At 53.9% G+C, this 27,139-nt stretch overlaps 1 protein-coding gene across 5 annotated transcripts in view; it reads left to right on the top strand.

Moving 5' to 3' along the window:
* The first annotated feature begins 4,958 nt into the window (after positions 1–4,958).
* The window catches only part of TBX4 (T-box transcription factor 4), a 31,247-nt gene continuing 9,066 nt past the window's right edge, over positions 4,959–27,139 (top strand). For 2 of the 5 annotated variants that reach the window (XM_079798152.1, XM_079798149.1), the window contains exons 1-5: positions 5,716–5,888; positions 9,309–9,497; positions 10,260–10,354; positions 18,224–18,343; positions 19,543–19,690. In XM_079798152.1, coding sequence (XP_079654278.1) covers positions 9,312–9,497; positions 10,260–10,354; positions 18,224–18,343; positions 19,543–19,690 — 549 coding nt within the window. In that variant the 5' untranslated portion in view covers positions 5,716–5,888; positions 9,309–9,311. Of the gene's footprint in view, positions 5,043–5,715; positions 5,889–8,160; positions 8,231–9,308; positions 9,498–9,817; positions 9,888–10,259; positions 10,355–18,223; positions 18,344–19,542; positions 19,691–27,139 lie in introns of those variants that run through there. The other 3 variants (XM_079798150.1, XM_079798151.1, XM_079798153.1) reach the window with 3 other exon arrangements.

The raw sequence follows: 27,139 nt of genomic DNA, 5'->3' as shown, positions 1-27,139 counted from the left end.
CACCGTGTGGGAGAGGTACTGTTGTCCTTGTTTAACAAATGAAACCATCTTAGGTTAAGTGACTGCAGAGCGGTATATTTTAAAGTAGGGGCACTGAAGAGCCAAACTAATTGGGTTCAAATCCAGACTTCGTTTTCTGGTTGGATGACATTGGACAAATTACCCGATTTCTTCATCTGTGAAATGGATATTATGATAGCACCCGACTGATGGGGTGGTAAGGTTGAAATGCAGGAATGTATAACTCTTAGAACCCTGCCAGGCACATTGTAGGTACTAAATAAGTATTATTCTGAGCTCCAAACGCACTTTTATCTATGATATCACTTTATCCTTTTTACTACCCTCATAGGGTCGTTATTATTAAATTCATTTTATAGATGAGGAAATAGAGGCTTAAAGCTGATCATGCGTAGGTTCCTCTGTAAACAGCCTGCTGAGGACCTGAATTCAGGTTTGTTTAGATTCAAACTCCAAAGGCTTCCTGATACTCTCTCATTCTTGAATTCTAATTTGTTTTAGTCCCTCATTCAAAAAAATCCTTGAGGATCCAAATTAAAAGCCAGTGTTTGATAATCCATGCTAAGGAAGAATGGAAGGAAGAAAGATGAGAAAAGAAAGAAATTTGAGTAATTAAGTAATTTCCCTGACTTACAATTTTTTTTTTTAACCTTACTCGGCTCTCACAGATATACCATCCTCAGTGTCAGAGAAGTTTTACTGGAGGAACATGTCATGTAATGGGGCAGAAAGTCTGATCTTCTGCAGATAATCCACCTGCAGATACGGATTCTAGAACAGAAGAGCTACCCACTCATTGCTAGCCCTGACTATGGAAAACCCAGATCGGATCATTCCTGTGTCTGTAGTGCCTCAAATGAAAGTCATAGCAGGGACCCACCTGTGCGGTTGGTGACTCACGGCCTCCCTCTCAGTCCTGAGGGGGCTCAGACCAGCCTACCTCACCCAGGTCAGGCAGCAGGCTAGCCCCGTCCTCAGATCCTTCTAACTGGAAGTTCCTAATTCTCTCGGTGGGAGAAGGCCTGGGCGGCCAGGGTGAGAGGTCAGGTAAACAGACCTGCATCTGTGTATGAGGGAAGCACCTGCAGCAGCAGCTGCCACTTATTACCCATCCCCCTTGCCCAATCCTCCTATTCCAGAACAAGCTCAACTCCTGCCTCCACCCCAGTTGTCCTGGGCTTGATAGTTCCAATGGGGCATGGGCTGGGGAATCCCAGAACAAAGATTGGGGGCTACTGGGTAACAATAAAGCCACAGGGGACAGCTACATTCCTGCTGCCTCAACCATCCTTTCCTTTTGGTGGGGCCAGAGGGGGGGGGTGGAGTTTTTTAATCGGATGCCTGGCCTTAGGTCATAGCACACACAGAATAACATGGTTGGGAAGGGGATGTGGAGGGATTTTGCTTCCCGTATTTGGGAAGGCATGTACATGTACAGACACTCAGATAAGTATCTTTCATTATGGGGTACCTAAGGCCTCTCAACACGAAGCTGGGACCTATGTCTCAGGAGTGTGTTTGGCTGTAACAGACCCAGACATTACAAGAAGCAAGCCAGCACTGGCTTACCTGCTCAGTGATGCCGGTGGGAACGCAGGCTCTTTTTGCTCCAATATCCTTAGCATATCGGCCTTCATCCTTCTTGCCTCAAGGTCTCTAGAGGATGAGAACGCCAAGGATCGCATCTACAGGGGAAAAGAAGACTGTGTCTTCCCTTTTATCAAGAAAGCAAAAAATCCCCCAACCTTCTTCCATTGTAGCCTTCCACTTAGGCCTCATTGCCCAACGTTGGATCACATGACTGTTCCTAGCTACAAGGGAGGCCAGGAGAGCAGGAAATGGGATTTCCGTGTTTGGCACAGAGCAGTGGTTCTCAAACTTGGCCCTCTTCTCAGAGATTCTGACTCAGTTGGTTTGGGGTGTGGCTTGACATTGGAATTTATCACATGTTCCAAAAACCTAGGTTAAAAAAAAAAAAGTTGTAATGGTTTTTCACTACACTACGGGGCCAGCTCAAGTAGTTGTCTTCAACCAAACCGCGCCCGCCCCCCTCCCGCCCCCTCTCCGGCTAGGCTCTGGGAGAGCCATCTTTCTGCACTGACAGGGATTCTCCAGCTTACTCTGTAGCCCCTGTTCCCTTTGGGATTGATTATTAGCAAGTTTGCAGTTAGTAACTAGTTGGCCAATCAATTGACTAACTAATGGAATGGTTAGTTGGTCTTTCCTCTTATTTATGTATCTGGCACATAGTAAGCACTTGATAAACATTTCTTTGGGTAAATGAATCATGAAATAGAATTAATACTGCACCAAATGAGATAGTAGCTGTGAAACCACTTTGTAAATGGCAATTAACTGTACAGATTTAAGAATAAAAACTTACATGATAAACTACTTTAAAATTTAGGGCCACAATGAAATTTGTTCCCCAACCCTTCACCAAAGAAATACCATCTTCATATTTCTGAAATAAAGAACTACCATTTGCCCTGCTGTTGATAAACTAGATATGGCTCTCATCAACTTTGTCAACACTTAATGATAGCATATATTCTTTCTCCTTTTTGCTTGATTCTATTTTGTCTTTCTACTTGTATTTTTATTAGCTTATTTAAAAAATACATATTTTTTATTGATTCCAGAGAGGAAGGGAGTGGGAGAGAGATAGAAACATCAATGATGAGAATCATTGATTGGCTGCCTCCTGCATGCCCCCCCTCCCTTTACTGGGGATAGAGCCCACAACCCGGGCATATGCCCTGAACAGGAATCAAACTGTGACCTCCTGGTTCATAGGTCGATGATGCTCAACCACTGGGCCAGGCTGGCTTGGCTATTAGCTTATTTAGGTTATAAACCATCTAAGCCTTTTTAGGAAAGAGATGTGATAAAATAAATTTTTAAAATACTTGGGAACTATATACCATATGCCAGACATTTGCATGCATTAACTTAGCCAAACCTCACTATAAGCTAGTAGGTTGGTGTGATTATCCTTATTTTATAAAAGTGTTAAGGGACATGCCCCAGGTCACATAGCTGCTAAATGGTGAGGCAGAAGTCAGAGCCAGGTTTCAAAACCAAGGTGAGTCAGACACCAAACCTGAGGGCTTTCCCCTAAGCCAAGTTGGTGTGATAGATGCTTGGTTATGGTCAAGTATTTGCTCACCTAGTTGAGAAGAATTTTTGTACCTTGAACTCCTCAAATCAATTTTGGGAAATGAGTAATCTTTTCTCCGCAGGCCATTTAACAGCAAATACTGTACTTCATCAATTGTCAGCTACTCTATTATTTTTATGTACCACTCAGAAGAAAAAAACACTAAGCTATGACACACCATTGATTTTAAGATGTATCCCATTTTCAGAGATGTCAAAATGTGGGAAATGTGTGTCTTTGAATCAACGAAATAAAGCATTCTGTTCTAGTAACGGAGAATGTGTGTGCATGACCTCCCTCTCTTGCTTGCTTGCTGGCTGGTTTGCGCCTTCCTTTTCATCACCAAAACTTTGTCTGTCCCTTCCATATCCAATTTCTCCACGTCAACATAAACAAGTTGATATTGATTTGGACTATGCGTCCAAAGTTCGTGACTAGGAGTCCATGGGTCTCCAGAAAGCCTTACACTTACAGAAAGGCTCCACTTTAGTTTCTTTAAAGAGCCGCACTGGATGGTCTCATTATGAACTTCCTCCAATGACTATCAACACATTCTTCCCAGAATCTGGCCCAACTCTAGTCTTCCCATGGTACCTGGAGCTTTACTGCCTTCCCTATTCACCATTCCAGCACAGTAGTTGGTGGGTTAGTCTGTATACTGTTTATTTACAAGGGATTTCCCTACAGGCTGTTGGAGAGGACATGGGAGGGGGCTTGGGAGCAGAAGCTGAGGCGTGTCATCCCCTTCTCTGTAACACAGGAAACATGACTCCCGAGGCACCTCCTGAAACACCAGGGCCTTCCCTTTTTCCACTTCAGGAGGAGGTGGGATGCAGGGAGGATTAAGCTTCTCCACCCCTCTTAGATCTTACTTCCCCTTCCTGGTTTGGGACTCCATGAGACAAGTCATGAAGGGAAGGTGGGGCAGCAGGATCTGGTCCTGCTGGGGGAGAGAGGGATGCGTGAGCAGTGGGCCATTGTGGAGCTGGGTGACAGGCCTGACCCAGCAGTTGGCTTTTCTGAGTTGGTGTTTTGCTTCCTCCTTTGAGTGCAGGAGGGACGGAGGAGGCACTGTTGCTGGCTTCCTGTGTCCTAGCATTAGAAAAGGGACAGATCCATCCAGGGAAGGAATGTCCCCCTCCTGTCCTCCTCAATCTGATTTTGAGGTCAGAATCTGGAAAGGAACAGAGGCTGGTTGGAAAGGTTGGGGACACCAGTAGAGGGAGGGATGCGGCCAATGCTGAGAAGCAAGGGGCTAATGGGATCCCTTCGACAGAGGACTCTGGGGCCTTTGGGATAGTGGGCAGGCCTACCCTTGACCTAGCATTCTGGGCATGTTAGGCTGTGAGGCTTGGGCATGAGCTGAGGTCCACATGGGTCTGTCTGCCGTGGTACACAGTGGGAGGTACAGACAGACGGACAGAGATAAATAGAGGTAAGTGGAGACAGTGGGAGTCAGAGGCTGCGCAGGGAGGTCTGGCAGCGGAGGGGTCCCCACTTTCTGAGGCCCAGAGGCTGGCTGGCTCCAAGCAGGGCTCCCTAGACTGGAGCAGGCATTGGGCTTCCTCTTCAGCTCTCTGGGATCTCGGGGAGCTGCTGGCAGAGTCCTGGTCCTCTCCACCATTTCCCCAAGAGGCTCTGCCAAGCCTGGCACCTTGGAGTCCGGGCCTCCGCTCGGCTCCGATTCAGAGGCTGGCGAAGCACCTCCCCGCTGCCTGCACCGCTGCTCCAGGCCTCCTCCCTGTCGGAGAGCAGGCTGCCCTCAGCCGGTGACCTCCACGGCCAACTCCAAGAGCGCCAGGCCGGTTCCAGCGCCCGTTCCCGGCAGGGCCCCCGGCAGGGCCCCGACGAGCAGGGTCTGGTGAGCAGAGGGGCCGTGCTCAGACAGGACGGTGCCGGCCGTCGCGACGGTGCCGGAGCCTGGGAGCGGGAGTGCGCGCGGGCCTGAGCGGAGGTGTGAGAATGTGTGCCGGGCATGGTCGGAGGATGGAGCGCGGGGCCGTGGCGCGCGGGCCCTGCACGGGGAAGCGGGCTGGCGAAGACCCGGCGTGCGCGGCGGGGAGCCGGCTCGGACGGGGTGTGTGCGGGCGCGGAGCCCGCGGCGGGCTGGGTGGAGGGCGGCGGGCTGGAAGCGGCCCCAGCCCGGCAGGCCCCGCGGCGGAGCGCCCCGGGCGCGGGCCTCGCGGGCGCTGAGGCGTGCCGTCCTGGATGTCAAGCCTCGGTGCCAGCCGCGCGGTGCGGCCGGGCCTCTCGCCCGCGCTCCCGCCCCGCTAATCTAAACCATGCGGGCTCCCAGCCCGGCCCGGCCGGCGGGCCCTAGGGCCGCAGGGAGGGCACCGGGCCGCGCGGTGGGGGAGCGGGCGGCTCGCTCCGGGCTGGGGGTCCGGGGCCGCGGAGCCCGGGGACCCTTGAGGCCCCCGCCACCGGGGGCGGCGGGCGCAGACTGATTGACAGCGGCGACGTCAGAGGGGGGGGGGCGTCCCCGCAGGGAGGGAGGGAGGAGGAGGGAGCTGAGGCCCCAAAGTGCAGCCTCGGAGATCAAGGGCCCGCTCCAGAGCCGGGATGTGACGGGACCCGAGGGCGCGGCGGGCAGAGGGATCCTGACCCAGCGGCCGGATCCGGAGCCGCGGCTGTCCAGTGTTCCTCGAACCCGAGCCTGCAGTGGACTCGGGCCGCAGGCGCCTCCGCATGCGGCAGCGCAGTTAGGGTGAGTGTGGGTTCTGGCGGGGATGCGGGTGAGCCAGGCGTGCGGGACGGGGGCCACCCCGAGCCCAGGGTTAGGCTGCAGGGTCAGGGAGGATCAGCTGGAAAGGGGGCGAGTAAGGAGACCGAGACCGGGTAAGAACCTCGGGGACGATTTAGGTGACAGGAGGGCAGCGAGAAGTGCCTCAGATCTGGCTGCCGCCTCAGCCCGACTCCCAGCGGTTGGGGCGTGAGCCCTTCTCTCCTCCAAGCAACCAGACAAATTGGGTCTAGGGACCCAAGAGCATAGAAAGAGCCCGCGCCAAAGGAACCAGGTTAAGCCGAGGTAGCTTTGAAATTGGAGTTTGCAGAATAGAAAAGGCCATGAAAGAAGGCCCAGCTACTGACGGTGAATATCGTCAAAATTAAAGCAAGGAGCAATATATGTGAATAACGATCGATGATCAAGAATGACCAGAATGTGAGCAAGCAATTACCAAAGAAACGGGCTAAGCAGCATAACTGATACTCGGGCTTTAAAACGACAAGACAATACTAGTCACTTTCAGAACCAAGTGAAAACTGTAACCACAAATGTAAAAGGATCATAGACAAAGTAACTCCAAATACAGGAACAATGTGATAAGAACCACTGTATTAAAATCAATAGCAATAGTATAAGAAATGGTAATAGTGTAAAAATGATAAAAATGTGACTGAGAAATACTATTCAGGGAAATGGTAATATTAGTAGAATTGACAGAATACTACCATATAATTTATTGCTGATACTACAATGAATTATTAAAATAAATATTAACCCAAATCTTAAGAGCTATGGTAATACAAATAAAGACAGCAAGTAGAATTGCTGGAGTGATATGACAATTTACAACCAAGGTATTAATAGTCCCAACAACATTATAAATAATGGTAGAGTAGTAAGCGCTATTGTACCAATGTGATGAAAATAACCAGAATATTAAGAGCTACAGCAATATTACAAATTATGACAAAATAGCAACAAGTAATGATGTGATGAAAAATAACTAGCAAATTAAGATCTGTAGCATTGCCAATAATGAGAAGGTAACAGATATTGTAACAATGTGATGAAGACTACCTGGAGTATTAGGAACAATCCAAACAAAACAAATAATGGCAAAATAACAGCAAGTATTAAGTATTAAAAGGATTTGAAGAAAATTAACGTGACTATTGAGAACAATAATAGTCCAAGTATGGTAAATACGTTTTTGAAACGTGACAAAGCACAGAGACCGAGGAAACATTTTAGGGATACAGGGTCAAAATTAAAACAATGCTCGATTGACAAGACCTATTGGAAAACTAGGCCCTAGAATGAGGGGGCATAAATCAGACCAGTACTTGAACCATATAGTATTAAAGATAAAAAATAACCAATAATTTATGTGTTAGGATAAAGGTTCTTAATATTGTTGAACTGAGCAGACTACTACTCTGATAACAGAGAGCATTAAAACACAACAATTCCCCCAGTGCAAGAACAATACCGCCAGGAATCTAGGGTGCAAAGAAAATGCTGTTCTTGGATAGCAAGGTGGCTGAAAGCGACGGATGCAGAGCCGGCAGAGGGTCCAGGAGCGGGGCGAGCGGCGCGGACTGAGGGGACCACAGGGACCGCCGCTCTGGGCCAGCCAGGCGGGAAGAAGGGGAGATTAGAGGGAGCTCCAGTGAGGGCGAGCTGTGGGTTTGGCTCCCTGACCGAGAGAAAAGGAAGAGGTGAGCCCCTAGGAGAAGGAGAGCGCGGCGAACCCTGGTCCCGAGTCCAGGCGGCGGATCGGCCTCCCTCAGAGGACCTGCTGGGCACAGGCAGCAGAGAAGCCGCTGTGAGCCGCTGCCCGGCTCAGGGGGTGACAAGGGTCCCGCAGAAGACCTAGGGCCCGCCGCATCTTGGACCAGCAGATCGTGGGCGCCCATCCCAACTGGCACCAGATATAGTTGAAACCAGCGTCTTGCGCCAGAGTGAGCAACTACCCCTGCCATGCAGTTTCCCCTTAACCAGGGGCTCCTGGGTTTCTAAGCCGAAGCCTGGGGTCCCTGCACGTGGCCCAAGGCGGGTTCTGGCGCTGACCATGTGGGTGCGCCTTGCTCCCTGCTGCCCGTGGCCTGAGGACCAGCCGGGCTGTCAGCCTTATCTTTACGGGCTTTTCCCAGCCCCGACTGGCCCTGGCCCCTTTTTATCTCCGGTTGCACTTGGCTTATTTACTTTGTGAGGTCCTGGAAGCCGCTGTCTCGGCTCTGGGATGGGGAGGCCGGTGGACAGGAGGTGAAGGGGCCTGGGCCTTGGAATGCCCAGAGGGATCCAGGGGAAAACAGGGAAAGGTAGGAAGAGAAAGGGGAGCATTCCACCACAGACAGACATATAGAAAGGCAGCCAGACATAGAACGCCCCCCCACCCGCCCACGCCGCCCAACTTGCCCAGATCCAGACCCAGAGAAGGGCGAAGAGCAGGGAGGCGAAAGGAGAAGCGAAGCTAATGCAGGGATGCACCCACGATGGAGACAGGACAGGCAGGTCCTTGTGGGCTGGGCTCTCATCCTGATATCCCAGGACCAGCAGGCACATGGGCAGGCTGGTGAAGGATAGCTGCGCCTGTGAAGGGAACCCACCCAAGGCTGGTGCTTAGCTGGGAGGGAGGGTCTGGGTCCCTTGTCCCAGAGCAGAGCCCCTTGGAGCTGAACGTGTGAGCCAGGGCGGGTGAGTGTGAGGGCAAGGCTGGGAGGCTCCTGGCTGAGTTCACTTAGGAGAGGGGCTGCTTGGGTGGCGAGGGGGCTGTGCGAGGGGGCTGTGTCTGGGTGTGAGGGTGTGTGCTGCGGGGGGTGACACACACGGTGACTGTGGGAGTGGGGATGTGCAGGAGTAAACGCCTTTGGTTCAGGAAGGCTCTACCTGACTGCTGTCTGAGAGTGGGTGGAGGCTGCCCAGCCTTTCTGCAGGTGTGGAACCCAGGAGCCTGGGTCCTGCCCTCCAGGCCCGTTCCCCTCTCCTGTCTGTCTGGCCCCAGGACTCCAGTTATTAGGGAACAGCGGAAAAAGACCCAGGCCGCAGGCTCCACTGGAGCCCAGCAGGAGGGAGGGACTGGGGGTACAGCTGGGGCAATGCCGAGAGGGCGGTCCTTCCCCCCGACCTACTCATCACACAGCCCACACCCTGGGCAGGCAGACCCTGCACCGCACACGCAGTCCCTCCCAGGTCCAGCACCCAGAGGGAGGAGGCGAGGGTCCTGCCCTGGCAAATTCTCCCTCCCCCGGCTCAGGAGGGGGCGGGGTTCACGTGCGCCAGGCCGGCCTCCCCACCCTGTCCAAGACCCTCCACCCCCACCCCGCTCAGCTCGAGAGGGCTGGGGGCCCCTGGCCAGTGTGGACCCGGGCATGTGACTGGTGTGTGCTGTGCCCGCAGGAGATGCTGCAGGATAAGGGCCTGTCGGAGAGCGAGGAGGCCTTCCGGGCCCCGGGCCCAGCGCTCGGCGAGGCCACCGCTGCCACCGCCCCCGAGCCCGCGCTGGCCGCTTCGGACCTCAGCGGAGCCGCGCTCGGCAGCTCCCCGGGCCCCGGAGCCGACGCCGCCGCCGCCGCCGCCGCCGAGCAGGTAGGGACGCGGCGGCCGTCGGGGAGCGGGGAGCGGTCGCGCGGCGGCCCGTGTGCAGGGCCTCCCGTGGTCAGTCCCCCCACTGCGGGCAGGACTCGCTTCCTGGGGCCTGGCTGCGTCCTGCGCTGCCTGCCTGTGGCGCTCCCCGGCAGGGCTCTCTGCCTTCCGTCCTGCCCCCCAGGGAGCCCTCTGGGACAGGGGGAGGGAGCCCAGGCCAAGTGTCCAGTCCGAGGAGCCTGAGGGGTCGGGGGTGAAAGCCTAGGACCCGGCGGAAAGAGCGGCCCCGACGGCCGAGTGTGCGTGGGAGCCGCCGCGGGGACTTCACCGGGAGGTCACGGAGACAACAGGACGAGGACAATGACTGTGTCTGCGTGCGCACGCCTCCCGCCGGTGCGGGTCTGCCTGCAGTGTCCGAGGGGGCGCCGGGCGGGCGGAGGAGGCGCCCCTCCTGGGTCTGTGCTCTCCCCGGGCTGCGCCTACGTCCGGGCAGGTGGAGTCATCCACCGCGGCGCGGGCAGTTCACGTGTCCTCTGCCGGCCCATCGACAGGCGCAGCTCCGAAGGAGGGGGTTCAGCTACTGATTCCATTTCTTAACAATTCATCAGTGGTACGGGATAATTCCGTGAAACGAAATCTTGGGGCGTGGGCTCCGGACTGGCAGTGTTTCTGCATAGCTCCTTGGGCCCGTGCCCTCCCTTCTGAGGGCTCTGCCGGAGCCCGGGCCGGGCCGACACGCGTCCCCTCCCTCCCTCCCCTCCCTAGACCATCGAGAACATCAAGGTGGGCCTGCACGAGAAGGAGCTCTGGAAGAAGTTCCACGAGGCGGGCACGGAGATGATCATCACCAAGGCGGGCAGGTCAGCCCTGGGAGATGGACTCGGGGGAGGGGATGACGGATAGAGCAATGGGTATCCCCCAGGGCACCCTAGCAGCCTTCGGGGTCTCCAGCCTGGGGTGGGGGGGGGGGAGAGGAAAGGACGCGAGTTCCCCTCACTGCTCTGGCCTTAGCCCCACTCTGGAGAGTACTCCCCACAGGGTGGCGGAAACCACAGGGGCTACCCCGCCAGGCGCCAGGCCGGTAGAAGGGGCAGCACTATGTGAATGACTGTCAATAAGGGACTCCAGGGCCCGGCTCCAGCAGTTTGCCCCCTGGGCAGCTGCTTTGTCCTCCTTTCGGGGATCTGCAGGGTTTTGCAGGATTGCATTGATGGGGCACCTGGAGATGCCCCCATGGGGGAAGGGGAAGGGACCATGTTTTCCTATTTCCATAACGTGATGGGGGCAGCGTGAACCCCAAGTCTCTCACCCCACGGGTGCCGCTTCCCAGTGCCAGCCCCCTCCTTGGCCAAGGGGAAGGCACATTGGGCCTGTGTGTGTGTTGTTTGAGGAGCAGCTCAGTGGCTGCCAGAGAGGGATGATTTATAAAGTGGAAACATCTTTAAAATGTGCTGGTGTCTGTGGGAGAGGACCGGGAGGAGAGGGTGAGAGGAGGAAGATGCAGATGGGCTTGACGGAGAGGTTGGCTGGGGCGGCGAAGCTGGGTGGGGCGGCGGTGGAGAGCAACAGCGTGGTTCTCAGGTGAAGGGAGATGGTCGCAGACAGAGACGCTGGAAGGTTCAGGTTCAGGAACCCCCCTTTTCTCCTCCCCCACCTCCTCCACATACTCACACTTGATTGTGATCGTTGGGGGACAGGTTAGTTGTGAAGCTGCCCCTTGGCCTGGCTGTGGGCCCATAACTGGGTTTTCTGAAGACTAAGATGGTGAAGCGTCCGCCAGGAATCCGGAGTCAGACAGCAGGGGCTTCAGTTGCCGCTCAGCTACTTCCATCTGGGCAACCCTCAGGCGAGGGTCTCTGCCCCTCCTCATCCCCAGCTGTAAAAAAATAGGTGTGTCTTCATACAGTTGTATGTAAAACACTCAGCACACCTCCTGCACATGTAAGCACACAATAAATGCTAGCTATAACATTAATGTAACAAATGCTAATAATGTGAACCATAGTTAAGAGAAATGTCTGGTATCCACTCAGCATTTCCCCCTACTTTTTAGAGAACGCTGCTGAACTGCTTAGGCTCTTCAAAGGAAACAAAAGGCGGTGGTTTGCGGTGTAGGGGTGCTGGCTGGCCCTGTGAGGTTTCCTTTATTTTGTTGGGGGTGGGGGTCGTGCCTAAGTCAGGGAGGTGGCCTGGCCACCCAGGGTCTCTATCAGGAGAGGGAGCAGTTAGATGTCAGGGCTTGAATTTGCTGCATTTGGGGGATGGGGAAGGAGGATGCATTAGGGGAGCCTGGCTGAGGGTTCCACATGGAGTGGTCATGAGGTCAGTGGCAGGGGGCGGGCAGGTGTCACAAGCCCTGCCTTTTCCTAGCTGAGTGCACTTGGGCAAAGCCTGAACTTCCTGTGGCTCAGTGGTGCTAGGCAAAACAGAGGTGGTGACTACAGATCTACCTGCCATCCTATCTTTTTCCAGTAGTGTGAGCTCAAACCAGGGATCGTGTGGGCGGTGCATGGTCAGTTGCTGAGTGGATTACAAGTGTGAAGAGGGGGGATTTAGTTCTTGCGACTGCTGTGGTGGACGGAAGGAAAGAAGACAGGGAAAGATTCAGAACTTCCATTTTTAGGCAGCAGAAATAACCTTGTCTCTAGAAATTAAATGGCCATCGGGTTCTTTGGGCATGCCTGGCCTCTGCCATTTTAAACAAAAGGCATTAGTGATTTTCCTCAGTGGGGTTTACTGCATCTGCTTGGGTCCTCCCCCATCCCCCCAACACACACACACACACACACACACACACACACACACACACACACACACTTTCAGAGGTGACTGGCTTCAGGCAAAGTTTTGTGCCTGATTCTAGCGGAGGCTTAGAGATGGGCCACAGGGACTGATGCTATAATTTAAAAAATGGTTGTGATGATGTTGGCCAATTATGGATTCAGCACAGTCTCTCCTTTCTCTGGCAGAAAGTTATCCTTGCACCAGGTCTAGTCCTTACGAAAGCCACTGGCCTTCCCCTCCCCCAGAGTTCTCACAGCCGCTTTTCCTCCTACGTAGCTGCCCACTGACTTCAGAGACCACTTTCACTGCTCTGTTCCCTGTCTCTCCCCCCCCCCCCCCCGCTCCGCCGCCCCCCATGCCTCTCTCCCACGGGCAGCCTCAGGAGGCAGCTTGCTTTGCTTGGGCTTGTGGCTCTTCAACCTCCTGTCCAATGCCTCTCCCTCTTCTCTTCTTCGTGTCTCTATCAACACTTCCATTTCTCAGCAGATGACCTGGACCCTTCTCCTAAAACCTTGACTCACAGAGTCCTAGACTGTTAGAGTCGGACATCAACCCGACCCCAGAGAAAGAAAGACACTAGGCTCTTGTAGATAGAAGTAGAGTTAGGCGGTTACCAGGTCTCCACAAGCCAAGCACTTGGTACCCCACCCCAACTTTGAGAAACTTCCTTGATTGCTCATTTACAGGGCCAGGCCAATGTTTTGAACGGGGGCTGTTGCTCTGCCCTAGAGAGCCTGGCTGGTTAGGGGCAGGGTAACTGCTGTCTGCTTGATGAAAGGGTGGGTCCTGGAGAAGAGGGAACAGAATGTCCTCAAGTCAGTTTGAGTCCTTGAGTCACAAACCTCTCCCCTTCAGCCTTTGAAGGTCTGAAGCCACAGGAGTGAGTTTGAATTCCCGAACAATTGACTCTGGTGAATAAGGTGCCAACCAGAGCGTGATACATCAATTTCTGATTTCTGAATGCTCCGGCATAAGATGTGGCCAGACCCCTCCCCAGCCAGTCTCTGTCCCTCGCAGGCCCCGCAACGAGAAGGTTCATGCTGTGGTCTGCAGAGAGCAGACCCTTTCTGTGCCTCCCTACATCCCTGCCAAGCTTGATACATGTGAGAAACGGCATTTTTCTCCCAAACACAGATAAAAGTGAGCTCCACAAAAATTTAAATATAAACCTCCCCGAAATGAAAATTTCCTAACCGTCTGACGGCTCTACTCCTAGGTCATGGTTGTGCCACCAGATAAATCTCCACTATCAGCCTTCAGAGCCTGTTGAGTTCAATGTTGCTTGTGTTAGTGACAGTGAATTTGCGTTTGAAAAATGAACTACCGATGAGAACTCCTGTTGAACCTGTATTGTTTGTTATTCTGAGGCAAGGATTTGGCCTGGCTTAATCCGGGGCTTCAAAGCCAATTGCCCTCGCTCTGTATACACAGCGTCAGAGCTCAGTGGCGTGGGTGATAAGAGAAGTAAGGGTTGAAGACACTGGGAAAGTGGATTGGGGAGAGAGTGCTTTGATCTCTTTTTAAAGTATTTTCTGAAAGCAAAAGTCTATCAGAAGGAAATGTCTTTTAAAAAAAGAATCTCAGAGAAGCAACTGACCTTCCCAAACAGCACCCATTCCACACACCCTCACTCCTGCCCCCACCTCAGGGAAAATATTTCTTAAAAATGCTCTGAGTGAATTAGAAAACTGTGTGTGTGTGTATAAAGTGGAAATAAATTACGTAGCTGTGGTATTGCTCTCAGAAGTCATTTGGCTACAAAAGATTTGGCTCCACAACAGCCCCCAAACTCAGCCTTGGTTGCTGGGCCCTGGCCTCTTCCCAACATAGCCCGAATTCTTCCTCAAGATCCCCAGAAACTAGGGCTAGAAAGACTGGTGAGGTCTTCTCTGGACCCCCGACCTTTTCCCCTGCAGCCTGTTCCTTTTAGAATCTGCGCTCCAGGGTCTCTCTGTGTGTGCGTGCGTGTATAAATTTTAATGTCAATTTTATTGAAGTGGAACATTCCTGCAGAAAAGTGAGCAATTCTTAATTGTGCAACTCTATAGACTTTCACAGAGTGAGCAACCCGTGTAACCACCACCCAGATAAACAGAACACTCCCAGCCCCAGAATCCCTCGTGGGCCCTGCAGTCACCACCTCTCCCCGCCCCTGGGAATCTCTCTCCAGACTTCTCACCCCTCCGATTTGGTTTTGCACCTACATTTAAAGGAAAGCACCTAGAGCTGCTCCTGGGGTCCCTGTCGGACTCCCCCCACCCCAGGAAGTCGGAGCTGTGGTGGGTTGAGGCTTGGGGACCCGCTGGGTGGGGAGAATTGGTGGGTCCCTTAGGTCGCTATTCTGGGTCCCCCTTGCGGGCTTGGTGGGGCGAGTGGGCCAGTGCTTTGAATTGGCGACGCTCTGAGCCCAGCTGTAACTTGCGCGTTCCCGCTCAGCAGTGAGTTTGCATTTAAGGATTTGTTGCCAAAATCAAAATGTCCTCAGACCGTTTCTCCGCGCCCCGTCCAAGGAAGCTTATCTTAGCAGTTCATTCTAAAACCATTTCCGAGTATGAAGTAGATAAAGGCTCAGCCCCGCACCCTTCAGAGCCTGTTTGGTGAGCAGAGGAGGAGCCCCGGCTTTCATCTCCTCCCCAGGCCGGCGGGGCGGGCGGCTTGTTTATTCCCCGGCGGAGCCGTTTCCGCGTGTGCTGGGGAGCGCTCCTCCTCGGGGGTCCGGGAGCCCGGCGGGGGCGGCCAACTCGGAGGGAGCGGAGAGGGCGCCGGGGCAGGGGGAAGGCTCGCGGGCCGTGCAGAAGGTGCGGAGGGGCGGGGAGAGGATGGAGGATGGGGAGACGGCGGGCAGGACTCGGGGAGAGGGCTGACGACGCGCGGAGAGGATGGGGAGACAGCTGGCGGGGCGCCGGGAGAGGGCTAGTGGGGCGCGGGGGAAGGATGGAGAGGGCTGGCGGGGCGCAAGGTGTCTGGGACCAGCGAGCCAGGACTTGACATCCAGCGCTGGTGGCGGCTGCGTGGGATGCAGGCTGCTCGGTCATTACCTCCCTTCGCGGCCCCTCCCTCCCCCTCCCACTGAGGTGTTCATTTCCGACAGAGGCGTCAGTTTCAGGTACATTTTATGTCCCAGTCACAGAAACAAAATCACCCCATCTGCTCATCGGTGTCAGGGGGAGGACCTCCGCAGTGCAGGGGGAGCCCAGAGGAAAGTCCGGCTCCCAAGCCCCGCCTGGCCTCAGTGGCTTGAGTGATGCCCACCTGCGGACCCTCCCATGCCCAGCCTCTGGGCTCCAGCTTCAGCCGCTTCTGGAGCCAGGGCAGGTGCCCTCAGCTTGGGCAGAGCCTATGGGGGGAGGGGGGGCGTTTCACATCACACTCAGCTTTCCCCTCTCAGGGCAACCTCCGTCCTGCTAAAGCCCCCTAGAGGGGATGTGGCTGTGCCTGGGGTCCCCACAGTGTGTTCCCTTGGCCCCGGGCCTCACCACTGAACCTGACAGAGAGGAGGTAGTTTCCATGAAGGAAGGGAGCTCACGGAGGAGCCTTCTGAACTCCCCCCTCAGACCAGATGTCCCATCTCCCTCCCTGCTTCCTAGGAGGGGGGACTGGTGGGCGGGGGGGGGGGGGGGGGGGGCAGAGGCTGCGGGACACCTTCACTCCGTCCTTGCAGCACCTCCTGCAAAACCTCCTGGGGTCTGGTCTGTAGTCAGTTTCTAGCAGAAGGCAAATCATAGGCTGCAGGCTCCGGGCCTTGGAGGGCCGAGCCAGGCTCTTTGCTGGCCGTCAGAAAAGCACCCCAGCCAGCCTGGCCCCCTGCTCCGCTGAGGACGCAGTGGGGAGCGGGAGAAGGTGGAGGACAGGACCCCAGGCTGTGAAGCCTGCAGAAGTGGAGCGAGCCCTAGTCTCCCAGCCCCATGGCCCGGGGGAAGCCGTGCCGGCCCTCTGCTGTTGCCACTGGGGTGGTAATAGGAGAAACAGGCCACGTGCAGGGCACTGGTACCCAGCAGCCACGCACAGCCAGGGCTGCCCCATTTTGTGGCTGTTTCCGTGGCAGTTATAAAATGGTGCCTGGAAAGGACAGGGTGTGTGCCCCCCCCCCCCGGCCCAGGGAGGGGGAGCTGAGGCAGCTGCGGCCCCCCTCTCAGGTTTAGGCCCACCAGGGGAGAGGCTGGGCCAGGAAAGAGGGTGGTGCAGCTCCAGCTGTGCCCCCAGGCCAGGCAGGGGGGGGGGGGGGTGAGCAGCAGGATTGGGTTCCTGAGCCCTCTCACTTCCCCCGTCCTGGAGAGGGGGTGGGGTGGACATTTGAAAATGCTTTCAATTGACATCTGAGACAAATTCTTCCACACGGTTTATAAGTCCCTAGACTTGCAGCTAGAACTTCCCTCCTGCCTCCAGGCACGCACACATGCACGCATGCGCACTCCACCTCGCACGCCACCACATGCTCTGGTGCATCCACACGGTCACACACCTCCCACATCCCGGCCCACTGCAGCCTTCCCCCGCCTCTCCTCCAGCAAGCGGGGCACAGACCTGGCTGGGCTGGGGAGTCCAGTGGAACCCTGCACCTCAGGGCCTGACCTGGGCTTGCCGTAGGGTCTGGCAGCTTATGGAAGCCTTGCCCTGTCCAGGTAAGCAGGTACCCCTGTTGACAAATCGGGGGACTCCAATAACCTGAGGTGTCCAGGACAGCTTCTCTTGAGGGCCCCTGGACTGTCTCTCAGCTCAGTGAGAGGCAGAGGACCACCGATGGCTTTCCTGGAGTGGGCAGGTGGGGCTCAGGGGACTTGGCCCTTCATGTCTTCATTTAGGTTTGGGGCCTGCCTCTCTCAGGGGACACTTGTGAGAGGCTATCTAGGAGGGATGGGGTGTCTGAGGACAACGGTCTGCCCCTCTGAGAAAGCCCAGTGTCAGGGACCTGGTGACCGGGGACGGAGGTGTGCCCTGCAGGTGTGTGTGCATGCTGTTGTATGTGTCTATGTGCTGAGGGGCCTGGGGAAGCTCTTCTCTAGAATGTTCTCTGAGCCTCAGGGCCCTGGAAAGTCTCAGCATGGGCTTTAGGGACTGGAAAACTTCTTTTGATGAATCTATTTTCTTAGAGGTAGGTCATCCCACAGGTTTGTGGAGAGAGCAGCACAGTGGGGTCCATGGTAATTGTGGTGCATGGATTCATTTAATCCACACAGCAACCTATGAGATACATAGTAATATCCGCATCTTAGAGATAAAGAAGCCGAGGCACAGAGAGAGCCGAGCGCGCTGTCCAAGGCCTCCCACTGGGGTGGGGTGGGGGGGGGGGGGGGAGACAGGCTGTGAATCACGCAGAGTGGCTCTGGAATCCATGCTCTTCTCCCGAGGCTCCTGGGCTGACTTCCCCAGCACCCAGTTCCTGTGGGCAGGCCCCGTCCAAACGTTCATCTCTGCTAAACACCGAAGGAATCCAAAGACCTGGCAGAGCTCTCCTGCTCTCCTGCAAGTTGCTTTGAGGCTTGAGGGTTTCCACAGAGAAAGGAGCAGAGGAGCCATCTCATTGGTTAACGGAGCGGCTGACAGACTCCTAGGTCTGCTGGCCCCCTGTAACAGCACCCCAGAATTTTAGCTGTCCACAGACTGGTGAAGGACAGGAGGGAAATTAAGGCAGGCAGCTTGGTGTCAAAATCCTGTCTCTGGGGGTGGGGATTCAGTTTGGGACACATGTAAACCCTCCTTCTAGACACACAGACTGACAGCTGCAGGGGCTCAGAGGGAGTGGCTAGTGCATCCCTCTCCTTGTGTAGGGGGGGCTGAGGCCAGAGAGTGAAGTGACGTGCACAGGATCCCACAGCTCTGACGGATGCCAAGACCTCTTGCTATAGGGGCAGTGCCCCTTCAGGCCTTCTGCCCCCCTTGCTCACTCTGTGCCATCTCTCCTGGTGCTCTGACCATGCTCCGCCTCACCCTTTGGCTTCTCCCAGGAGGATGTTCCCCAGCTACAAGGTAAAGGTCACGGGCATGAACCCCAAGACCAAATATATCCTGCTGATTGACATCGTCCCTGCGGATGACCACCGCTACAAGTTCTGTGACAACAAATGGTAAGAACTGGGACCCTCACATCACCTGCCTTCCCTCCGCTGCTCTTTCCATTCACCACACCCATCGCCACCTGATGTTTGCTCCAAGGACTCGCCAGTTAGTCCGAATGACTGCCCAGATCTGCAGCCTGGGAGCGGGGTCTGCAGAGGCTGCAGGGTCGGCCGATGTCTGCACACCTGCTGCCGGCGGGGCTGGGGCTGGGGCTGGACATGAGCTGCAGTGTTTGGTGGATTTCAGGGTCTGTGCTCTCCCCACAGCTGTGGACAAACAGGACTGCTGACTATGCTGTGGGGTGACAGGTGAACACCCACCCGGGGTTGATCTAGGCTCTGGCATTGCTGCGTGGGGAGGAGGAGGGGACCCGTTTTCCGGTGGGGTCCAGCTGCCTGCTCTGTGGCATCTCTCTTCTGTTTCTCCACTCACTTCCTCTTTGCCTGGCTGCATTGTGTGTCCCCCACCCAGAGTCAGTGGGTCTGGTGGTTGGATGATGGGACCCTTTGGCAAGGGGCTGGATTGAAGGGCAAAACCAGGCTGGGGCTGGGTAAATAAACACTGGGCTCCATTTCCTGAGGCCACCTTCTTAGTGCCCTGTCTGCCCCCAGAGCCCAGGACAGCGCTCAAGGAGAGCGAGGGATCAAATGAATCAGCAGCCTGGGATGTGGGCTCCCTGGTGGGTGGTTTGTGGGGCCTGCAGAGGCTGGGTGGATTCAGTGGCCAGTCCTGCCCAGGACTATGTTTCTACTTCTCTCTCTGGGCTGTATTAGCACTCAGAGCTGGCTCTGGCTGAGGGGACCAAGACCAATTAATTTCTTTGGGGCAAGCATTGTTTTTGGGGGCAAGAAATCTGAAAGTTGTCTGGGTCCTCTGAGAAGCTCCCTCCAAATAATATAATTTATAACATTTTAAAATGGTCTCTAGAACACGGAGAAGTGCTGCCTAAATCCCCCCATAATACATTTGTGGTTCGCCCCATTCCTTCTAGTAAACAATGACATTTCTCTGTAATGTCCCTTTCTCTTTCACGCTCTCTTCTGTGCTTCACTGCTACCCCCAAAGTCCTAAATTGTCAGTGTGATGGGACCAGCATCGATTTTTCCCTTCAGGTCTATGAGGATTTGCTCTCAGAGAGGGGACGGGGGCTCTGGGCTTCCCAGACCCCGGGGTAATCCCCTGCTGTGGCCGGTTGCTCTGTTGGCAGGATGGTGGCAGGGAAGGCGGAGCCCGCCATGCCAGGAAGGCTCTATGTCCACCCGGATTCTCCAGCGACTGGGGCCCACTGGATGAGGCAGCTGGTCTCCTTCCAGAAGCTGAAGCTGACAAACAACCACTTGGACCCCTTCGGCCACGTAAGAAGGGACTGCCTGGCCCCGAGGGCGAGTCCTGGGCTGGCTGCGGATGGATGGGTGGGTGGGGATCGGGAGAACCCACTCTGTGGCTCCAGCTCCAGGCTTTGGCACTTGTCAGGCCAGGTTGTGGCAGGAGCCAAGGTCCCAGGCCCACAGTTGCACACCCTTCCCTTAGTGCTTACTGGCTGTGTGACTTTGGGCGAGTTTCTTAGCCTTTGGGAGCCTTAGTTTCCTTGTCTAGAAAGGGAAGATGACCATGCACACTTTTCATGGGTGTGAGAATTAAATTAGAGAATATGCAGGAAGCACCTTACACCAAGGAGGCTCTAAATAAAAGGCAGCTGTGATGACAATGATGGCGATGATGGGTCTGATCGCCCAGCTTCGGTTTCCCCAGATTTGGCCTTGCCGGAGCATAAAACAGTCCACTTCCTTGAGAAAGAGTCACGATGAGTCCACGCCTCCCTTTGGCGTGTCTGTCTGCTTGGCCGGGCAGCTGCCTGCCCTCTGGAAGGGGAGGCCTTGCTTTGGCTCCTGTCCACTCCTTCCTGGCCTTGCCTGGGACCTGGCTCTCGGAAGAGATTCTGAAGCCCTACGGATGCGGCTGTTGACGCCCCATCCAGGCTGCTAAAGCTTATTCTTTCGCCATCTGGCCCTGGCAGACCCACAGAAAGCTTTTTATGTGGAAATTTTTAGCTCAAGTGCGTGGGGCAAACTGAAGTCTGGAGACCTGGCATTATGTGCCAGGGCACAGGCCCTACCCCTCTAGGCTACCCACGGTTACCCTGGAAGTACAGGATGGGGTGAGGGTGATGCGGGTGCATGAGAGCCTCCGAGATGCAGTTACCGGGCTGCCCAGCTAGCGCTCAGGTGCGCAGGGTGGCGGGGGAAGCAGCGGTGGGGTGTGCAGGCAGGTACGTGCCTCTTTCAAGCCTCAGTTCTATTTCTGGAGATCTGCGTGCAAATCAGAATTCTGTGAATCATAGTTCCCCGTGGAAAATGCCAACATTGCTGTGTTTCCAATTGACCGGTATGTTACTAGCAAGCAGCTCTTAGCTCTGATTTTCTTAGAGCCTCTTCCATTCTTTTCTGAGTTGGTGATTCATAAACAGGCAACTATGAGAATACTTAATGAACGTAATTGACTCCCAACTTATCTGTTTTGCAAGCAGCCCAGGTTTTTCCCATGCAGGGCCAGTAGGTGCTGTTGGGTGTATGGCAGAGACGTGCAGGTGTGCACAGTGGCATGTGCTCATGCAGCCCCAACCTGTCGTGGGGGCAGAGACAAGCCAGCGATCCAATGGGAAAGGTCAGCCAAGCCCCCGCCTCCCAGGGCACAGGGCCTTGCAACTGAGGGGAGAGGGGCCTTCAAGGTCTTCCTGAGCACCGTCCTGGCCAAGACTTTGTTCCCAGCAGCTCCTCCCAGCCTCCGCTGCTTGGCCAGGCTGTGGCACCAACCTCGGAAGGTTAGTGAGGGTTTCTGCGGTGGGAGGTAGGGAACCTAGCGGACAAGCACGTCTCTGCCCACAATTGCACACACTGCAGACCCCAGGGAACAGACCCCTGGGGTGAGCACAGAGCTTGGCAGGAGCTGAATCTTTGGGTGAGTGGCCAGGGGACCCAGGGATCAAAGCTCTGGTGAGAATTTTGGATGCATAGCTTGTCATAATGGTTCCCAGCTGTAGGGATGCCAGCTGAGAGGACTCTTCCACCGCCCGGACACCTCTGCAGAAAATGGCAGGGGAGAGAGTCAAGGGGCCGAAAAGATGGGCTTTTTAAGAGTGGGAGACAGACCTACCCTTGCAAGCCCAGTAGTAGGTTTTCCCAGCCTGACTTGCCTCTTTAGTGGCTCTACTGAGGCCCCTAGGGGCTTGCACTAACCCTGCATATAGTCTTGTGTCTGGGCCAGTGGGGCTGCTGGAGGGGTTGTGGTGGGGGGTGCCCCTGGCTACACTTGCCATGCCTGCAGCGCGTCTTTCTTCTCCCCGATCCCCTACCCAGCAGGTGCAGTTTATTGGTTATGGCACCCCCTGGGGGGTGGCAGGGCTCAGGAGATGCAGTGATTGTCTCAGGAGCTGGGAGCAGTGCTTGGACCCTGCTTTCTGATTTCAGTTCAGCACTCTCGGCTTCTCCACCTGTCTTTCTGTACCCAAGGCGCAGGCTGTCACATCTTCAGCTATTTGGAGCACCGCTGGGGAGGGAGCAGGCTTTGGCCGTGCAGGCAAGGCGGTGGAGGACGGGTTAACTTCCTAGACATATCAGGGCCTGGACCTGGGCTCTCTGTTCCTTGGCCTGTGTCCATGGTAGTGGTGAAGTCTCCAAGTCACCCTTCTTGGCTTCTCAGTGCAGGAACCTGGGAAAGTGCCATCTCATACTGTGAACTTGCCCCAAACAAGTCCTTCCTTCTGCCTAACTCATCTCCAAATGTTCAGTTGTTCCCAGGAGCTTCCAAACCTCAAGTACCGTTCTCCAGCCAAATGGACTTTGGACTTTTCTCACAGCACTTGAGGGACTTTATCTAGCTGCTGCCCCCCAATTGCAGCCTTCCACCAGGAGAAGGATCCAGGGTTCAGGGGAGGGCTGGGGCTGGGCAGCCCGGGCAGCTTGTCCTGCATGACAGGCAGAGGCTCCGGGACAAGGACCCCCTTAGACCACATGGCCACATGCTCCGAAAAGACAGGACTGGGTTCTGACTTGAAAACTCCTTGTGGGTTTTTGCCGAGTCTGGGAAAGTCCTCTGTTCTCGAGGGGTAGGTTCAGGGTATGACCCCTGGGTTGTGGAATAAAACCCAAGGCCACAGGCAAGGCAGGCAGCAGGGGCAGAAAGGATCAGGGGTTGGGGCAGCACTGAGCTGCCTCCATACAGCCCCAGTTTGGCTCCACTTCTGCTGGCTGTGCAGGCTGCTTGCCCATCATGCCTTCCTACCTGCCACCCCATCCTGTGTCCATGGGCCAATGACCGGGTGGAAAGAGATGCTTCGGGAAGTTGAGGGCCTCACTGGGGTAGGGTGTGTTTCCCACGGCGGGGCATGGAGATGGCTGGCACATAGGTCTTACTTTTCTTGTCTCAAGTCTCCCAGATTCCTGAGGAGGAAGGTCAGTTTATGATTTCTGACATGAATTTGATTTTTGAATCTGTTCCAGAGGCTGAGTTCATCCAGGGATGGGGGGGTGTGGGCTGCATTTCCTTGGCCACAAAGTAACATGGGCACAGTCCCCTCAATGTGCTACCTCCTCCTCCTCTGGCTGCAAGCCTCTTCACCTAGTTAGTCCCTCCCCAGCTTGGGATCCAAGCTCACATGCCACTTCTTCAGGGAGACGGTTCAGGGTCCCCCTCATAGGCTTTCAGAACTTTGAGCACCTTCCTACCCTAGTACTTCCCACAGTTACAATTTTATACTCATTTGTCACATTTGTTTTTGAATAGGAAATGCATTCACAGGGTTTAAAAATAAACCAATGAATAAACCAAAATGTCTTCTTTCATCCATCTAGTTTCTTCCAATCCCAGCCACGGGTAACCAATGTTACTAATTCTTTTCAGCGTTTCTTTTTGCATAGACAAGCAGAATGCAGAATCTCAGATCCCTTCTTTTAGACACAAATGGTAGCATACTACAAACCCTTTTCTGCACCTTGCTTTGTCAACCTAGTATATCAGGGCGATGGTTCCATTCAGAGCGTCCGCATTCCTTTTTTCACAGCTGCATAGAATTTCACCCCGTGATTGTTCCATAAATTATTTAGCCAGCCCTTATAGGACTCAGATGTTTTCCTATGTTTTTCTCTTTTGATTAAGCTTGTGCATATGGCATTGTATATCTGTGCCAAGTATATCCGTGCCATAAAGTGCCTGTTCAAAGGGTATTTGGATTTGTCATTTGTAATTCTGCCCGCCATTGAGTTATACTGATGTATATTCCCGCCATCGCTGTAGCCTCACCAGCACGGTGGGAGAGAAAAGGTTTGGGTTTTTGCCAGTCTGATGGGTGAAATGTAGATATCAATTTTAGTTTTAATTTGTATTTCCTTTATTATGAGTGAGGTTAAGCATCTTTTTTATATGTGTTTCCTCTTCTGTGAACTGCTGTCTTTATCCTTTGCTCATTTTTCTCTTAGATTTTTTTTATTACTTAACAATTCTAGGACTTTTATGAATTAGGAAGGCTTAGCTCCTATCTGTGATAGGAGTTGTATATAGGTTTCCCAGTTTGTCGCTGGTCTTGGGGTTTTGCTATGGTGGCGTTCCTGCACAGGAGCTTTTCATTGAATGCATTGGTCTTTTCCTTACTCATTCTGCACTGTGAGTCACTGAAAGCCCATATCCACTCCTCACTTACAAGGGAATTTTCTTCTGTTTTCTTTTAGTGTTTTATGGGTTTATTTTTACATTTAAACCATTGATTCTTTTGGACTTTATTCTGGCATTTGATAGGAGGTGTGAATCCAACTTTTTTATTCTTTTCTAGAGAGCTATCCAGTTGTGCCGACACGGGTAACTGACGAGCGCTCTCTCCTCCTGCTTTAGATGCTTATTTCAGGAGTCGAAATCCCCAGTTGAGTCTGCGACTGTTCAGGTGCCAGAGCTTTAACTGCAGAGGCTTCAGAATAGGTTTCCATGCCTGGCGGGGCTGCTCTCCCCCTCCCTCTTCTTTTTCAGTTTCCTGGGCTAGACTCATGTATTTTTTTCACATGAAACTTTAGGATAAACTTGCAGTGTTAAGAATGAAACTTATTTTTATTGGTTGATTGATTGATTGATTGATTGAAATTAGATTATTGGGCTACCATGGGTCAACAACATCGTACAGGTTTCAGGCGTACAGCTTTATAATACCACATCTGTATCCTCCATTGTGTGCTCCCCACCCAAAGTCTACTTTCTTTTTGTCACCATATATATTTTACCTCCTTGGCCTCCCCTTTTCCTTATATTTTTTATGAGAATCGCTATAAATGATAAATTTACTTAGGGACATTGGTAGGAATGCCTTTCTCTTTGTTGGAGTCTGCTTTTTGTCCTCCGAAAGTGTATTCACGTTTTCTTCCTAAGATCCTAGACCTTTCTCATTCTGTATTTCATCTTGTTACTATTATCAATGCGGACTTTCTTCCACTGCATTTTCTCACCACCAGTTTCTGCTTGATTTTGGATGAGTGTGTGACTGCCCACTAAACAGGAAACCATAAGGTTTTTAATCACCAGGATGTCCTAGTGCCTGGAACTGTTTCTGGCAAAAGGTGGGTGCTGGTCAGCAGTAAGTGAATGAGTGGACCCGCTGAAGGGGGTGCTATGTAAACAGAGAAGACACTTCCTCCACCAGGGGCTGGTGTCCCCCAAAAGCTTAGGCTGTTAACTTGCCAGTGGGGGCCCAGATCTATTGCTGTCCTTTTCCTCCCCTATTTGCTGAGCCCTGACAACGTGATGAGCCCTTGCCGGGGGCTTTGGGACATATATATGGATGCTCCCATACAACTCCAGATCAGGTTTGGCCCTCACCAGCCAGGTACAAGTACAAGTTTAGGCTTGGAAGTGAGCACCAATTCTGTCTCCCATCGACTGTCTAAGGTTGGGCAAATGCCTTCACCTCCCTGAGCTGAGCCTCTGTTAAAATGGGGCTGATAATAATGCCTACTTTACGGGGATTATAAAGATGAATTATATGATGTGTGTAGAGACTCTGGCACACAGGATATGCTCAGTGAACATTGGCTATTATTGCAGTTTCTGGGCCCATGGTTACTGCCCCGAGAGCAATTCCCAACCTCAGAGTTGACCCTTGAACAATACCGTTTGAACCGCATGAGTCAATTGAAAAAAAATCCGTGTATAAGTGGATCCATGCAGTTCGTGCCGTGTTGCTCAAGGGTCCACTGCAATGACTGAGCTTGCCGAGAGCAGCGTGTACTCTCTCAGAGGCCATCTGGATTCTTCTCAGGATCGTCGGGTGTCCTTGGGCAAGTCCCACCCCCACAACAGGCCTCCTGGTCCTCATCTGCAAAACGAGGAGGTTGGACTCGAAAGATCCCAGGTCTGCCTCTCCGTACCCTAATGTTCTGTGTTTCCAACGTAGATAATTCTGGGCCCCACTGGCGGAGCATGCTACGGTGATCGCTTGAGAAGATGGATGTTTGGCGCTATCGCAGTTGTTAAAACAGAACAGGCTTCTGAATCGTAGCCAGGACATAATGAATCCCATTTCCATAAAACAGCGATGATGACGAGACCAGCCGTGTAGTGGGCTTTGTTGACGTGGCTGGCCCATTTGGCCCAATATCCTCGGCAACAAATATAAATGTGAGACTCTGGCAAAGTAGTTCAATGTGACGCCTGAGGAACTTCCGAGTGAAGCCAGGTGTGTGAGTCACCGCGTTGGTCTCACATTCTCTCCGGCTGATGGGATGGAGGCTCCAATTTATATTTGTGTTGGTTCCATGGGCGGGACTTCCTTCCAGACACCTGTCCAGGTTCCAGACTGTCAGAGTCAGGAGGGTATTTGGGACCACTTAGTGGAAGGCCTCACTTTATAGATGGGGTCCCCAACGACTGGAGGGGAAGAGCTTTGCTCAGGACTTGCAGCTGGTGTGCAGAGGTCCATAGAAGCTTCCAGACCCTTCTTCACTTCTCTGAGGCTGGGATTGCACACCCTAGTGGCGCCTACCTGCCCCTGCAGGTCTGGCCATTTCTCTCTTCTTCCCAGATTCCCCTGCCAGCCTGTCTGGTTCCCTTCCCTAGAAGGTGTGTTTGACAATCCAGGACTTTGTCCGATGGGCTACGGAGTTTGGCGTTTATCCCAAGGGGCACGAAGGAACCATCAAAGGTGACATTATGACTAGAAGCTGACTAAATGCTGGCAGGAGTGGGGTGGCGGGGACATGGAGGCAAGCGGAGGAAATACAAAGGGCCCTGCTCTCAAGCAACGGATGGTCTTCTTGGATGAGCCATAAGGTTCTGAGCAGGGGAGTGACCTGACCGGATGTATCCCAGGTGAAATGGAGAGAAGCAGATGGAGACTGCGAGGAGGCTGTCCCTAAATCCTGTGAGAGACAGTGGGGTCTGAACCAGGGCTGTGCAGCGGGGAAGGGGAGGCTTTTGTTTTACAGCCAGAGTCACAGGACTTGGTCACTACTGACTGGACCTGGAGCAGGGGGACTATGAGGAAAGGGGAGTTGAAAATGCCCATGGCTCTGGCTGACTGTTCCAGCCTGTGGCTGCTGCCATTGGTCCTGAGGTGTCCCTGGGGGACAGCACAGCCTCATGTGAAGGTGCCTGCGTTCTCCCCTTGAGCCCCCTCCCCAGGAGAGCCGAGTGACCAGGGTGGTCCTGTTGCCAGGGAGCATGTGCGAGCTCTCAGAAAGATTGTGTGTGCACACATTTAGTCACCATTTTTTACCTGAAAAGTGCCTTAGAGGCTAGCTTGTCTGTAAGGAACAAAGAGAGACAAGAGG

The sequence above is a fragment of the Cnephaeus nilssonii genome (genome assembly GCF_951640355.1).
Source record: "Cnephaeus nilssonii genome assembly, chromosome: 19".
NCBI lineage: Eukaryota > Metazoa > Chordata > Mammalia > Chiroptera > Vespertilionidae > Cnephaeus > Cnephaeus nilssonii.
Note: the sequence above shows the minus strand (reverse complement) of the source record. Positions and strands in the feature narration are given on the sequence as shown.